Source organism: Sinohyriopsis cumingii, chromosome 6, assembly GCF_028554795.1.
Source record: "Sinohyriopsis cumingii isolate HCF-2022 chromosome 6, ASM2855479v2, whole genome shotgun sequence".
Lineage (NCBI taxonomy): Eukaryota > Metazoa > Mollusca > Bivalvia > Unionida > Unionidae > Sinohyriopsis > Sinohyriopsis cumingii.
The window spans coordinates 70,943,343-70,956,762 of NC_142966.1; the positions used below are offsets into that span (position 1 = coordinate 70,943,343).

The 13,420-nt window shown below is 32.9% G+C and overlaps 1 protein-coding gene across 1 annotated transcript in view; it reads left to right on the forward strand.

Moving 5' to 3' along the window:
• Positions 1-13,420, forward strand: part of LOC149797170 (uncharacterized) — a 110,189-nt gene that overhangs the window by 28,730 nt on the left and 68,039 nt on the right. The window contains exons 6-8 of the mRNA XM_089960726.1: positions 7,697-7,782; positions 9,804-9,885; positions 10,785-11,051. Coding sequence (XP_089816852.1) covers positions 7,697-7,782; positions 9,804-9,885; positions 10,785-11,051 — 435 coding nt within the window. The remainder of the gene's footprint in view (positions 1-7,696; positions 7,783-9,803; positions 9,886-10,784; positions 11,052-13,420) is intronic.

Sequence of the window (13,420 nt, forward strand, 5' to 3'; positions counted from 1 at the left end):
TCTGATGTATGTTAATTGTTAATACTAATGATTATGTAATTGTTTAAAATATTTAATGTGGGATCCTATATTTTTACACACACGATCTCTATCCCAATATGAAATATTTTTTACACATTATTTTTCATACTTTTAGAGAATTATTTTCCATATGAAAATTACAATAAAGTGATTCGGATGACATACTCCATATATAAGTTGATTTGGAGTATAAGACGAAGATAAGATTTTCTGATAAAAAAGTATCATCTTATATGCCGGAAAATATGGTACATTGTATTCTAGTATAGAGAAAGATATTCAAAAAGATCATTTTAAGCTTATTTAGATGATTGCAGTGCCCTTGTCTCTTGAGGTTCAAAATTTCCTTGTCAGCAAGTGACTTAGAGGCCCAGGTTAACTGAGTGGTTAAAAGCACTTGCATTTAGCGATCGCTGCCATCTCACTACTGTGTTTGAGTATCGGGCTCTAAGTCAGTGTATGTATGTGAGAAAGTTTGCCATTATCTTCCTTTGGCTGTTTTTTTCTTAAGTTTTCTAAGGTTCACCCTCCTCCATGTAAATTTACCACCATTTATAGCCTATCAGGTGCTGAAAAATGGTGTTAAACCCAAAGCAACAAGAAAACAACAGATAAGTGACTTGTGTAGAAGTTAGTTCAACTTTGTTTTCTTCATTATTACATTTACATAAATATTGCTTCCGGGTTCTGAATGTTAAAGTGATCACTGCTACAAAATAAGTTGCTTGCTGAGAAACCGTTATTTCATTATTGCTAAACCCATTATTGTAATGTACACAAGACCTAAATCAAGATCTGTAAGAAAGAAAAGTACATTATGTAATTGAAGCATATTAGATAACATTTAAATTGTAATGACACAATGTTGATGATTATAATTATATGTAACCAGCATACTGAATATAAATTTTTTAATAAGACCATGTGTTTGGAGATTTTGATTCATGATGATAACACAGATACTTGGAGTGGTTATTTGACGAGTCATTCTTCCAAATTAGTTTCAGCTTGAAAATGGTTTAAACTGTATTCTGTAATATTAAAGACCTTTGTGAATTTTTTTATACTTAGCAAATAACCCAATACAGTGTTTCCTTCCTTATTTGATGTAATATTGGAAAAGTGCTAGCAGACTTAATTACATTACATCTAATTGAAGACAACTGTATCTAGTGAAACATGAAAAAGACTGGAAAATATATAAATTATGAATAAAAACTGGGCATTCCAGTAAGAATTATTCACGGTGGCCCAGAAGTATATAGAAAATCATATAAAGTTTAACAATATGAAGAATAAAAAAACTGATGTCCTTAGAAAAATAAATATTTTTTGGCTTCATCTACAGACCTGCCAACTCTTACGATTTTTTTGTAAGTCATACGAAAATTACACTTAACATACAGACTTACTGCATAAAAGCAAAAATTATGGAAAAATGATCATTGCCGAAAAATCTGGAAAGTTTGTTTGGATATAGGTTTCATATTAGAAGTAGTGAAATTGGTTAGGGAACCAGATTAACTTTACAGCAGCACTTCAGATGCTTTAAACTGCACCTATTTGTTCATGCAAAGCATCTGCATGATCAAATTGTTGATCATAGAAATTTTTAAAAACTGGAATCCAGCAAGTGATGCATGTTTAAGGGGGCAGGCACCAGTTTTTATGTACAAATTTAATGCTGCAATCAACGACCTAGTATTAATAATCATATAAAATCAAATTCACAAGTGAGGTAAAAAAAGTCCATATTTTTGAATACCTATAGTAAAACAAAGCATAAGAATATTATCTACCTGACCAAAGAAGTCAGTGGCAGTTCATAGCAGAAAAAGTTACGCAAACCAATCCCAAATTTCTACCTGCATTTTCATGTCTGAAGGTCATTTTTGACACCATGTGATTCTCTCAGTGCAAACACAAGCCCTTTTCCAGTATGACAATTCTGCAAAACAGTGTGTACTAAACAGGCTGATGCAACTGAAAGTAGTTGTCATCCAAACCGTTTTTGAGATATTCTACTTGCCCCAAATCCATGTGTTTTCTGCTGTGGGAGGCTAGCTTTTCTTCCTAGCTGATTGTGGTATTTCACTATCAACATACTGCAGTTCAATTTCAAGAACAACACAAGCCTGAAACATCTAGTTCACAAATATATCCATGTCTTTAAATAGTAAACAATAATAACTGAAAAGGTCACACCATTGCCTTACGTTAAGAAATTTGCCGGTGGCCAATTTACGAAACTGGACCCTGCCAACAAGAGAAAAGCGTTAATAATCAACACAGAAAAATAAAAAGGAAGATTCAGATTTTTTTGAATAAAATCTGAAAGGGACACAACTATGGTTATGGGACATCACTTGCCAATTTGAGTATGACTCATGGCAGGAAATATGATTGCCGTCGTCTTGTGAAATGGAAAAAGAATTTCAAAGAATTACGTCAAATTGAGAGACAGCAACAAGCCATTGAGCTGCATAGGGCTTGGAACTAAAATTTGTGCAACTGAATTAGTGGTAAATAAAGTCTACGCGTATTTTAAGAACCTTTCAGTTGAACATAATGTTTATTGTTGCTGCACATTCTGAATACTGAACTTTTAATTACATATTCCAGCTTTACAATAGCAGTTTATGAAATTTTATTACACCTTACTGAAAATTGGTCAAACTTACGGAAAAAAAATAAACTGCCTTACTGAGACAGACTAGTCAGGGTTGGCAGGTCTGCATCTAATGCGTCTGGAGATAGATTATGACATAGGTCCCAGCTTTTGAATTAAGAAAATATGAATGAAAATATTTGTGCATCTCAGTGGCCTTTGTTTTCAGATGAAAGAAAATACGTTACATTACAATAAAAGTAATTTTTCCACCTTTGTTTTAGTTAAAACACTGTGCAGACATTAAATTATTGAACACACTCAGAATTTTATTAATGTATGGTGTCTTGTTCTTTTTAGAGACTTTAGTGCAGTCACTAAATGTAATGTTTTATTAGTTAACAACCTCAGAACAAAAAGTGATTGTGAGAAGCAAATAAAGTTCATTTATATGATATCATTTAATTTGCATCAGGATGTAAAACAACAGAAACAATAAAACTTGCACTCAGAGTAAGGGAAGTAACTCATGCCTGTCTTCTGCTACAATGAAAATGGTCCTTTACCAGTTTTCATAGCATGCTAAAACCTTCACCATGGAAATACATAACTTAGAAGGGTTGAACTGTCCATATAGTTCACAAAAACTAAGTGTAAATTATAAAATCTAGCACTTTTAAGCATACAGTTACATAATTTACACAGTACAACTTTTCAAAATAAAGTTTTTAACTAGCAAAATCTCATTGTTTTTAAATGGGTTCATTTAATTGGTGTGGAAAATATCTTTGAAGCAGTATTTATATTTTCTTAAGACAGCATAAATCAAAAGATAGATTACCATGTTTACTTTGGTTATGTGTAGTGTTTTGCTTCTATCATGTTGTTGAAAATAAAGTTTTAATATATAGTGCCTCCAATCTGTCAGTAATAACAAGATGTTCACAATATGTATTTCAGATGCAGTCATAGATCAAAATTATTCATATATCTGATTGTATTCCATCCTTTGTTTGTTCATAATATTATGAGAATAAATTATACATTTCTTAATACAAAACTGCCATTTGATGACATGAGACTATCACCTCTCCATATAAATGAATGTTTGGTTCTCTGAATGGAGATTGTTTTCAATTAAAGAATTTTCAGTTTTAAAGTGACAGCTAACTTCACCATATTATTCAGTTGTGGCTTTCTCTGGCACCACTAGTATAAAACAAAAATCAATTTAGTTAGACTCAAAATTATGAAAAAACTGTTTTATCTTATTTTAAAGATAACATTTAAATACAACATGCATATTTGCTAGTTACAGTACAGCTCATGTGATTTTTTAAAACCCCATGCATTGTGGTGGGGGACTTAATCCCCTCTACTTTTGCTCCATGATAATGCTCCATGATGGAGTGATAAATACTTACAACTCCATGGAGGGGCTGGTCAGCATTACTGACCGACATTTGAACAGCCAGTGAATGAAGACCATCCATGGAAAGAGAGATGTCATGAGTGATTTACAATCATATACCATTTAAGAATCAAGTGATCTTTTTTTTATGATCATGTATTTGGACAATACAAAATAATCTGAAAGGTCTTGTATATTCAGTACATTTAGCAATGGTTATATGTTTATGATTTTACTTTATTCAAAGAAATCTGACATTATGCACAGACTTGATAGGACACCTTGATGTGCTTTTTAACAGTGTAAATTTATCATAATGTTTAAGCATGAAAATAATTGAGGTGTAAACAATTAATTTCCAGATGACAGCTAATTATACAAGAAAAAAGACCTTCCCAGAATAAACTGAATTTATACAGATGTGAGAAACATAATGACCCAGTCACGAGGCTGAATATAAATGTACACAACTTTGAACTAGTTCAATTCTGACTACTTGTGTACTGTAAAGTTCTGTTTAATTTTGTGGGGCTTTATTATTCTTACTGACCAGGTTACTTTTTGTTGTTTCATTCTTCACAAGATACTTTTGTTTCAAGTAAGGAAAATAATGGCATGGTGTATTGTTTTTGCTGCAAATCAGTGCAAGATTAATGATTGCAAGCATTTATCACTGCTCCCCCCCATTTAGAAAAAATTAAATTGCCTCTCTCTAATAAAGACTTGACTTCAGCAGATGTTCTGCAGGAAACAAACTGTTAGCATCAGCAGATGTGTGATGTCAGTATCAGCTTGGGGAAGATACATTTAAATCATGTAAAGCCATCTGACTTGGTGTGTTGTGTGTATTTAACAGCTAAAATTATGGTCCTGTCATTAAAATGGAAGTTTGATAATTATTCGTAATTTGCCTGACCTCAACATATTGTTGAAATAAATAATAATGTGGGCAATTTAGGGCATTCTGCATGGATGTCTCCACATGTATCCTATTATTTGCTTGTTTTTCTAAGAGGAAAATATAAAACAAACTTTTTATCAGAAATAGAAAATATAATCATATTGAAAATGATGCGTCATTTGCCTACTTATACAAAGATCTGATTCCTATAATTATTTTGATGCAGATATTTCTTATGTTACTTGTTTAGTCTCGCATAAACAGTAACACAAGAAAGAGCGAAAACAACAAGCTTTGAAAAAATAATTTATTTCCCTGGAAAAATTCTGTAAAAATGAAAAAATATGAACTTACGGGTTTTAAGAATCAAATCCAAAAATGATCCAAGAATAATCCATGAATAAAATTTTAGTAGTCCTAATAACAAAATGTTCTAATGATTTCAAGTCCCGATGAAGAATCCAAGATGGAAGACGATGACATATGCTGTAATCTGTAGTGCTGAAGTCTACAGTTCCTTGTAGAAACAAGAAATATCACCCTGGTTTTGGAAATCTGAATAAAGATTTTATAAGAGCTGTCGTTGTTCAAGAATTTCACATGAGCACATATTTTCCAGGAAAAAAAGAATTAATCCTTTTTGAATCCAAGTAATTTGAAATAACTTTAAACAGCACAACATTCAACTTCCAGTGTAAGAGCCCAACTACTACTGAAAATATCTCTCCAAAACAAAGGTTAAATCGTATTCTAAAGTGCAAAAAGGGCGTCACATGATTATGTTCCAAAACCTCGTCAAAATTATGTACTTGTTAAAGATCACGTACACCCAGTGTGGCCCTGATGAAAACCAATCATTTTACTGTAAGAAATAAAAAATTTTAAAAATTGTTTACATCTTAAACATGTAGTCCCATCATGTCCTTGACAACAACCAATCTTTTTAAAATAAAAATAGAACTTATTTACATGGTTGCTACTAATTTTGAATCAAGATCAGGATCTAGATCAACACCAGGTGTTTGCAAAATGAACAGTCAAGGTCAAACTATTTTCTGAAAAAGGTATCATCTCTAGCAAATAAATTTACATTACAATAGCTTGTAATGAAAAATAAAAAAAATTAAAACTGACAAACAAACAATTAAATTGAAATAAATATATATTAGATTAGATATAATTAAATCAAATATACATAACATATTGAAGCCTGTGGTTTCATGTTTATGAAGGTTGTAGCATTTAGCTATTGAGAAGAAGAAAAAAAACAAACAAAAAAAATGTGCAATCTTAGTTGTTTGAATAGTATTTAATATATTTTTGTATTTGGTTTAATCCTTTGCAGCTAGTTACTGTGGTTGAGTGTTTAAAGTGTGTGACACACACATACACACATGCACGTGACTTTGGAACATGAGGTCATTAATTTGTGCCCACTGGCAGGAATATTCATTCTTTCTTTTCCCTCCATGACAGTATGTCTTGAGTATGATATTTTCTTACAATTTTTGAACTTTTCCAAATTTAAATTTTGCAGATTTATAATTGGTCCAGTTTTGTTATTTTAATTCTGAAATTGCCTAAAAATATCAGCATGTCATGCATCAAAAATTTTAAATTTAGTTGACATTAATAAACAGTTTTGCTTTATTTTTAAACTAACATTGGTTAAATATTCTTCTAAACATCAGAATCATGTAAAACTTTCCCAACACAAACATCTTTTTGGCTTGGTGTGATGTGTTTGCTAACTACAGAAAACATGGCAGACTCATCCACGACCTCCATCATCTGAGGTGGATGCTCTAACCACTTAGGCCACTGAAGAGGTCACCTTAGGAAGAGTTTTTGTTTTTGTATGTTCATGCAGCATCTGTGAGAGTTATGGTTTCTAGTTTTAATTACCACTCTATGCAAATTGCTACCACAAGAGATAATGATGCAGAGAAATTGGTGCTTTTCGCTCTCTTCATGAACCTCTTAAGAGTATGCTTGCATGGGTCATACAACATAAACCACACCCAATATATAGAGACCATGTCCTCTCTACTGTGGTCATCCATGATGACTCCATGAGAAAGCATGGTGTACAGTGATTATTCTCAGGAAGCCACCACAGCAACTCCATCTGGATAAGTGGAGAGATGATGGAGTTTTTTTTCTTTCTTAATCCTCTTCACTCTGTCTTCACAGCAACCATGAAGTGTTGGGGTTTGAAAAATTGTGTGAGCTGTACTGTTCATTTATTATTGTCACCCTAAAGTATTTTAATGCTAAGTATAAAAGAAATGAGAACAGGCAAATGGACAATAGTTCTCTACCTTCTTAGCATGAATTTAAATTCTGTTTTGTGAAAACAGTTGTTGTTGTTGTAGGGTTTAACACCATTTTTCAGCACAAGATAGGCCACGCATGGTGGCAAGTATAAATGGTGGAGAAAGAACCTGGGAAAACCCCAGAAAGAACCATTGACCCACGAGAAGCTACTGGCAAGCTTTCTCACTTACCCACATTGGTCAAACCCAAGACTCGAACCCATGCAGATGGAGGTGAGATGGTAGTGATCTGTAAGTGAGCATAACATTGGGGTTGGGTGGAGTGTGATGGGGTGGGTGGGGTCAGTGATAAACTTGAAGACAATAATGATTTTAATATAGGGTTGGAATATTCATTGCAATATATTCTATTATTATATTGTGTTTGGTTCTCTGAATGAAGATTGTTTGTATAGAGGATCTTATTTTCTTTGTAAAAGATTTGCAGACTGAAGGATTAATATCAGCAAGTGGTGGAGGCAATCAACCTGTCAGTCAGAATGAGAGTTCTTTGCAGTCATTTCAGGTAATTGTCAGTTATTATTTTGCCAGGCAGACATGCTTTTTCTTTCTCAAATAACCAAGTAATCATCTTGATATCTAGTCAAGATAAAATTATGAATTTATTTATTTTTAAATATCACAGATTCTTGATTGGAAGGGAATGTAATCCATTGGTATTTTAATATTTTTAAATCAGCCAAGATTAGCTACTGTGATGTGTCATTATTGAAGTCCTCTACTTGCATGGACACGATATAGCCTTCATAATCCTTCTAATTCACAAAACACAAAAAAAACATCTTAAGGAAGGTTACATATTGAAATGTCATGTATGTTTACAGACTGGGGTTTTAATTTTCAAAGCAGTCACCAAATTTGCCCCAATACGCTTTTGTCTACAAGACTGCAGATATTTAGATTAGAGGAACATATTAGTGTTTGGGAGTGACATTACTTTGTAACTAGCAGAACTGAAAACCTTGAAATTTTGGATAACTTATTTTCATTTTAATTGTACTAAATTTCCATGTGCACTGTTGTCTGTGGCAAATTTACTATCCCTAGTGTTGATATTGCAGTTGCAATGACCATTTTCTAAAGCAGATTCCTTATTGTATGTCTTAATTAGAAGTAAAGTGCATAGATCGTTTCCTTTAAATGGAAATATATGATAAGTTTGGATATTTTTTTCAGTAATGATACTGTACAGAATGAGAATTGTGAAGTAGATAAAAAGGGCTTCCCAATGATAAACATTTGAGAATTGCACTATTACATTTTTATTAGAGATATTAGAACAAATTGTATTGGGAAGATGTATCATGGTATTATATCTGGATGAAAAACGTATCCCCTTATGCAGTCTTTTCTTCCTTTATCTATAAAAGAAAAATTCTTGCTACATATGAGAAACTCTTTCTTAAAGATTTGGATTAATGTCCACTATTTCAGCAGAATTGCACAGATATGCAGACGTAGATTGGATGAACACTATCTGAGTAGATTTTGCTCATCATCAAGAGAGTTTATGCATCTCTCACAGAAAGGGACTTAACCTTTCATTAGGATTAAAACTCATGAAGTCAGGGCTATTGCTACTTATTGGACATGTTTTGATCACCCATCTTTAGTCAATATCATGAAGACTGCAGTTTTTGAAGGTACACAACCATCTCTTTTTAACTTGAGTAATTTACAAACCAGAGCCAAGGTCCTGGTCCTATAGTCACTGCTCAATTATGGACCCTGACTACTGCAGCTGCAATATAAGCAGCTGAGTCACTGGGCTACAATGTGAGTAATTTGTCCACATTTTACTCCTTTACAATTCATTAGCCAGCCTCCTTGCTAACAAATTCAGCTTAATAATAGTGACATGTAATGCAGTATTGACATTAAAATATAGTTTTCTCATGGAGTATTTATATGTAATACCTACCTATCACTTTGCCCTCGTCCAACCCTCATTTGATGTCCTTCACTAGCTAAATGTCCAAAGAATGAGGATATGCTATAGTGTACCTCAGCCTGAAGACATAGGTCACACAGGGTCTGTGCACATGTTCTAGGAAATTTCTAGGATTCTGGGGTTGGTGTATCCAGTATGGATGAGATAATTTCACTGTGGAAAGGTAAAGCTTAATAATGACAGGTAAGTGCTACATCATTAAAAATATATTTAAAATTTGTTTTACTCACCCCAAAAAGTACATAATGCTGTACAGTTTTAGTTTTTGTTATATACAGATCTTCTCCTCTAATTACCATAGTGGTACATATGTCATGCATGAATGTTTAAATCCAATTTTATTTGAATAATGCATCCCACTTGTCTTACAAGTGTTAGGGAGCAGTTTATAATTTTCAGTGCAGTTAAGGCTTAGAACCTGGCATATTTGAGTGAGAAACATAATATGCCCAACATGTCTCACTGCATAACCCACAGATTAGTAAATATGTAGCCTGACAGTTTCTGATGTTGATAGGTAGCAGTCTATACTTTCAAGGTCCGAAATTCAGTGCAGTCTTTTGCATTTTGTTTAGATGGGACAACATAAATCACCTGTCAAGACAGAAGAATCTCCAGCTCCAGAGGCCTATAATGATCCTGAAGCTGACAAACAAGGTAAGTTTAGTCACCTTAGAAACAGATGCAAACTATTCTTTATTTTTCTACAAGTCAGAGTTGTGTATATTTATTCCATATTTTCTTTCTTTTCATATATTTTCATTAAATATCAAATGACAGTGTAATGTTTTGTAAGTATGTTCGTAATTATTTACCAAAAACAAATATTACATAAAATATAGATTCTGTAAGTTTTAGAAATTTGTATTAACAGTAGTTTAAGTATGTCAGAGAGAAAAAGCTATCTAAGCAATGCCAAGTTCATTAGTCCTGTGATCCATTTTAGTAGGATTACAAAAATGATATAAAATACCCGATGTTTGAGCATTTGTAACCATTGCAAACTGTGGACTATTAATAACACACTTTTACCAGATAATACCTGTTTTATGTGCATATACCATTTATAAAAAATTGTTTTATTTATCCTAGTAAGTGAAATTATTTATTAATTGAATTGCTGATATAATAATCAACTTAATTTGGGCTTGAGTGGTTTGGGTTTTGAGTGCAACCTAGTGAGTTTTACTCGTTATATAATTTATCAAAGGTTTATCTCTAACAAAAGATTGGACATTAGAGCTAGTAGCTTAAAGCTCAAGAGTTTATTCAAGTACTCATTACTCTCTTTCAATAATGTGCCACATTTCATGGTATTGTTTGGATTAATATAATAGTTGACATTTGTTGAGTTCAAGTGCTCTGCTTTTTCAGTGTAACCTAATAATAACCTAATAAACAAAGTGACATGGGGGGGTTGCAGTTTGTTGAGCTTTATATTCTTGTTGAAAATTCTCAAAAATAATTTTAATGAGGTAGAATTAGCTAGGAGCCACAATACCTACAGGTGTATTATGTACAGTGTATATATGTTGTCAATCAAGATTTTATTTCAGAACCAGTTATTCCAGTGGAGATCCTGCGAATGGATGAAGGATCCATTCAAATGTTCAAAGAAGCTTTGAAAGATCGAACAGTGAAGGTCTACAATATCAGGGTCATGATTATAGGGAAATATGGAGTCGGAAAAACAACTTTGTGTAAGCGACTTTTGGGGGATGATGTAAACATTTCCGAGAGAAAAAGCACCGAAGGTATTGATGTGCACATCCATCGTTGCAGAGTTTCCCTGGCAAATTATGAATGGTTAAAACAAGATAAAGGTTGGTCTAAATTTTTAACAGCAGCTAACTTTAGATACCATAACAATGGTCAGTATAGTTTTTACCTGGCAGTTTGTGCACTCACTAACATAGATGTTATTAGTTGACCATTTGCACTCAGTCTTCTGATGACACTATTATATAGTTCTTTTATAATATAGATTTGTTTCGTTCTTTTTTCATTTCAGTTTATTTGTAGACTACCACCATGATCAAATATTCTTTCAAATACTTCAGGACAATAAAAAACACAACAAAGTAAAAAATATATACTTGTTTTTTTATAGTTCCTGTGTCACAAATCATAAAGCATTTACAAATGATGTAACAAAAACACCTACCTGATTAATGCCTCTTACAGACATGATTTTGTCAGCAGTAGGACAAAAATTCCTACCATTTTGAAAGGTCATCTGCCACATATACTTTTTACATGAAATCTACCACTTTTGAAAAATAAAAGAATTTTTAAAAATTAAAAAAAAAACAAGCAACAGAATTTATATGCATTCTATCTGCACATTACAGAAACCATTGGAAACCAGTCTACTGGGTAACTGGAAATAGTATACTAGTGCAGTGATGAATGGTTTATTAACAGACTTCAGAAGGCTAACATGTGTACACAACAAGCTGTTAATTGATTACCTAATTGTTGTAAATTGGAGAGTTTAAGGTCAAATGAAGAATGTTTTATGAAGTGCTATTTGCAGTAGATATATCCAAGTTGATCCATGCTGGTTTGCAAATATTCGAATAAAACTCAGCTGACCTTTGAAAGAGCTGAGATAAAATAAGAGATACTAGTCAAAATATGATTTTGGCAGAAACACTTGAATTAGTATTTCAAGGTTTTGCATTGATTAATTGTTATTATATTGTTCAGAATGTTTTAAAAGAATATTTAAGGGCAACTTCTATTTATTTTGTTTAGTAGTTCATTTCAGAATGCCAAAACACGTGCTTTATCTCTAAAAAAAACCAAACATTATCTCAGAAATATTAGATTCAAGAATGCATATGAAGTTCAACTCAGGAACTTCCTCTTCAGGGTGAACTTAGCTTGCAGCATTATTGGAAAGCAGTGAGCAACCTTCAAAATTCAGCCATATTAAAGCAAAATTCTTTGTAGAGTTTGGTTGTTTGTCATTAACACTTCCCATGCTGATACAGAAAGTACATTCTCTGTTCTTCACAAGGGGCACAGTGATTGAAAGGGAAATCTGGACCAGAGAACTATTAACACATTAACCCCTGGAGGTTTTTGTCATTTTCACCTGAAAATCAAGTACTAATAATGCTTTTTGAAAGCTATTTCTGAATAGATCCAAAAACACCCAATCCTATGTGATCTTTCAATAACATACTGTCTGGTTGTGTTAGAAACATCATTTTTCATTGGCTATTTGGCTCTTGCATGAGCAGAAGGGTAAAAGTTACAGTTCTTTTTTTTTTGTTGCTAAACAGAGCCATTATTTTTGTATCGAGACGACTCTTTATTCCAAATTCCCATCTTATCAAACTTTTTGCAAAGGTTAATCTGTCTGTTTGCAGTTCATATTGGTTTGCCTTAGAGTTGAGACCAAAAAGCCTAAAATCCAGACACAAAATCGGATTCTGACTAGGGGCAAATTTTGGGTAGAAAAAAATCGGGTCCCAAAAGTGAGGTTTTTCCCTCTGTATTTTGTAGTGCAACTAGATATTCCAGATTATTTGGTATCATTGTAGAGCTACATCTGTCTACCTTTCTACAATACCACCCATTTTAGTGTATCATGCATGACCATGACTTTACAGAGCTCAGCAGTAGGCTACTACCTCCTGCCATGTTAACTTGTTGCTAGGGGTTAATGTGTTAAGAAGGATTTTAATTTTTTTTTACAAATCATCATGGAATGGCTAAATTTGTAATTTATGTGCATTGTTGATCTAAAATGATTAAATACGCAAGGAATATTCAAATTTGGTGACATCATCAAAATGCACCGTTTAACACATTGACCCCTGTCATTTTCGCCTGAAAATCAAGTAGGAAACACATTTTGAAAGCTATTTCTGAATAGATCCAAAAACACCAAATCCTAGGCGATCTTTTATTGACATACTGCCTAGTTGTGTTAGAAACATCGTTTTTCATTGGCTATTTGGCTCGTGCATGAGCAGAAGGGTAAAAGTTTTTTTTTTTCTTCTCTTTTTTTTGTTGCTAAACGGAGCCATTATTTTTGTACCAAGACCACTCTTTATTCCAAATGCACATCTTATCCAACTTTTTGCAAAGTTTCGTCTGTCTGTTTGCAGTTCATCCCGGTTTGCCTTAGATCTGAGACCCAAAAGTCTAAAATCCAGACACAAAATCGGATTCCAACCAC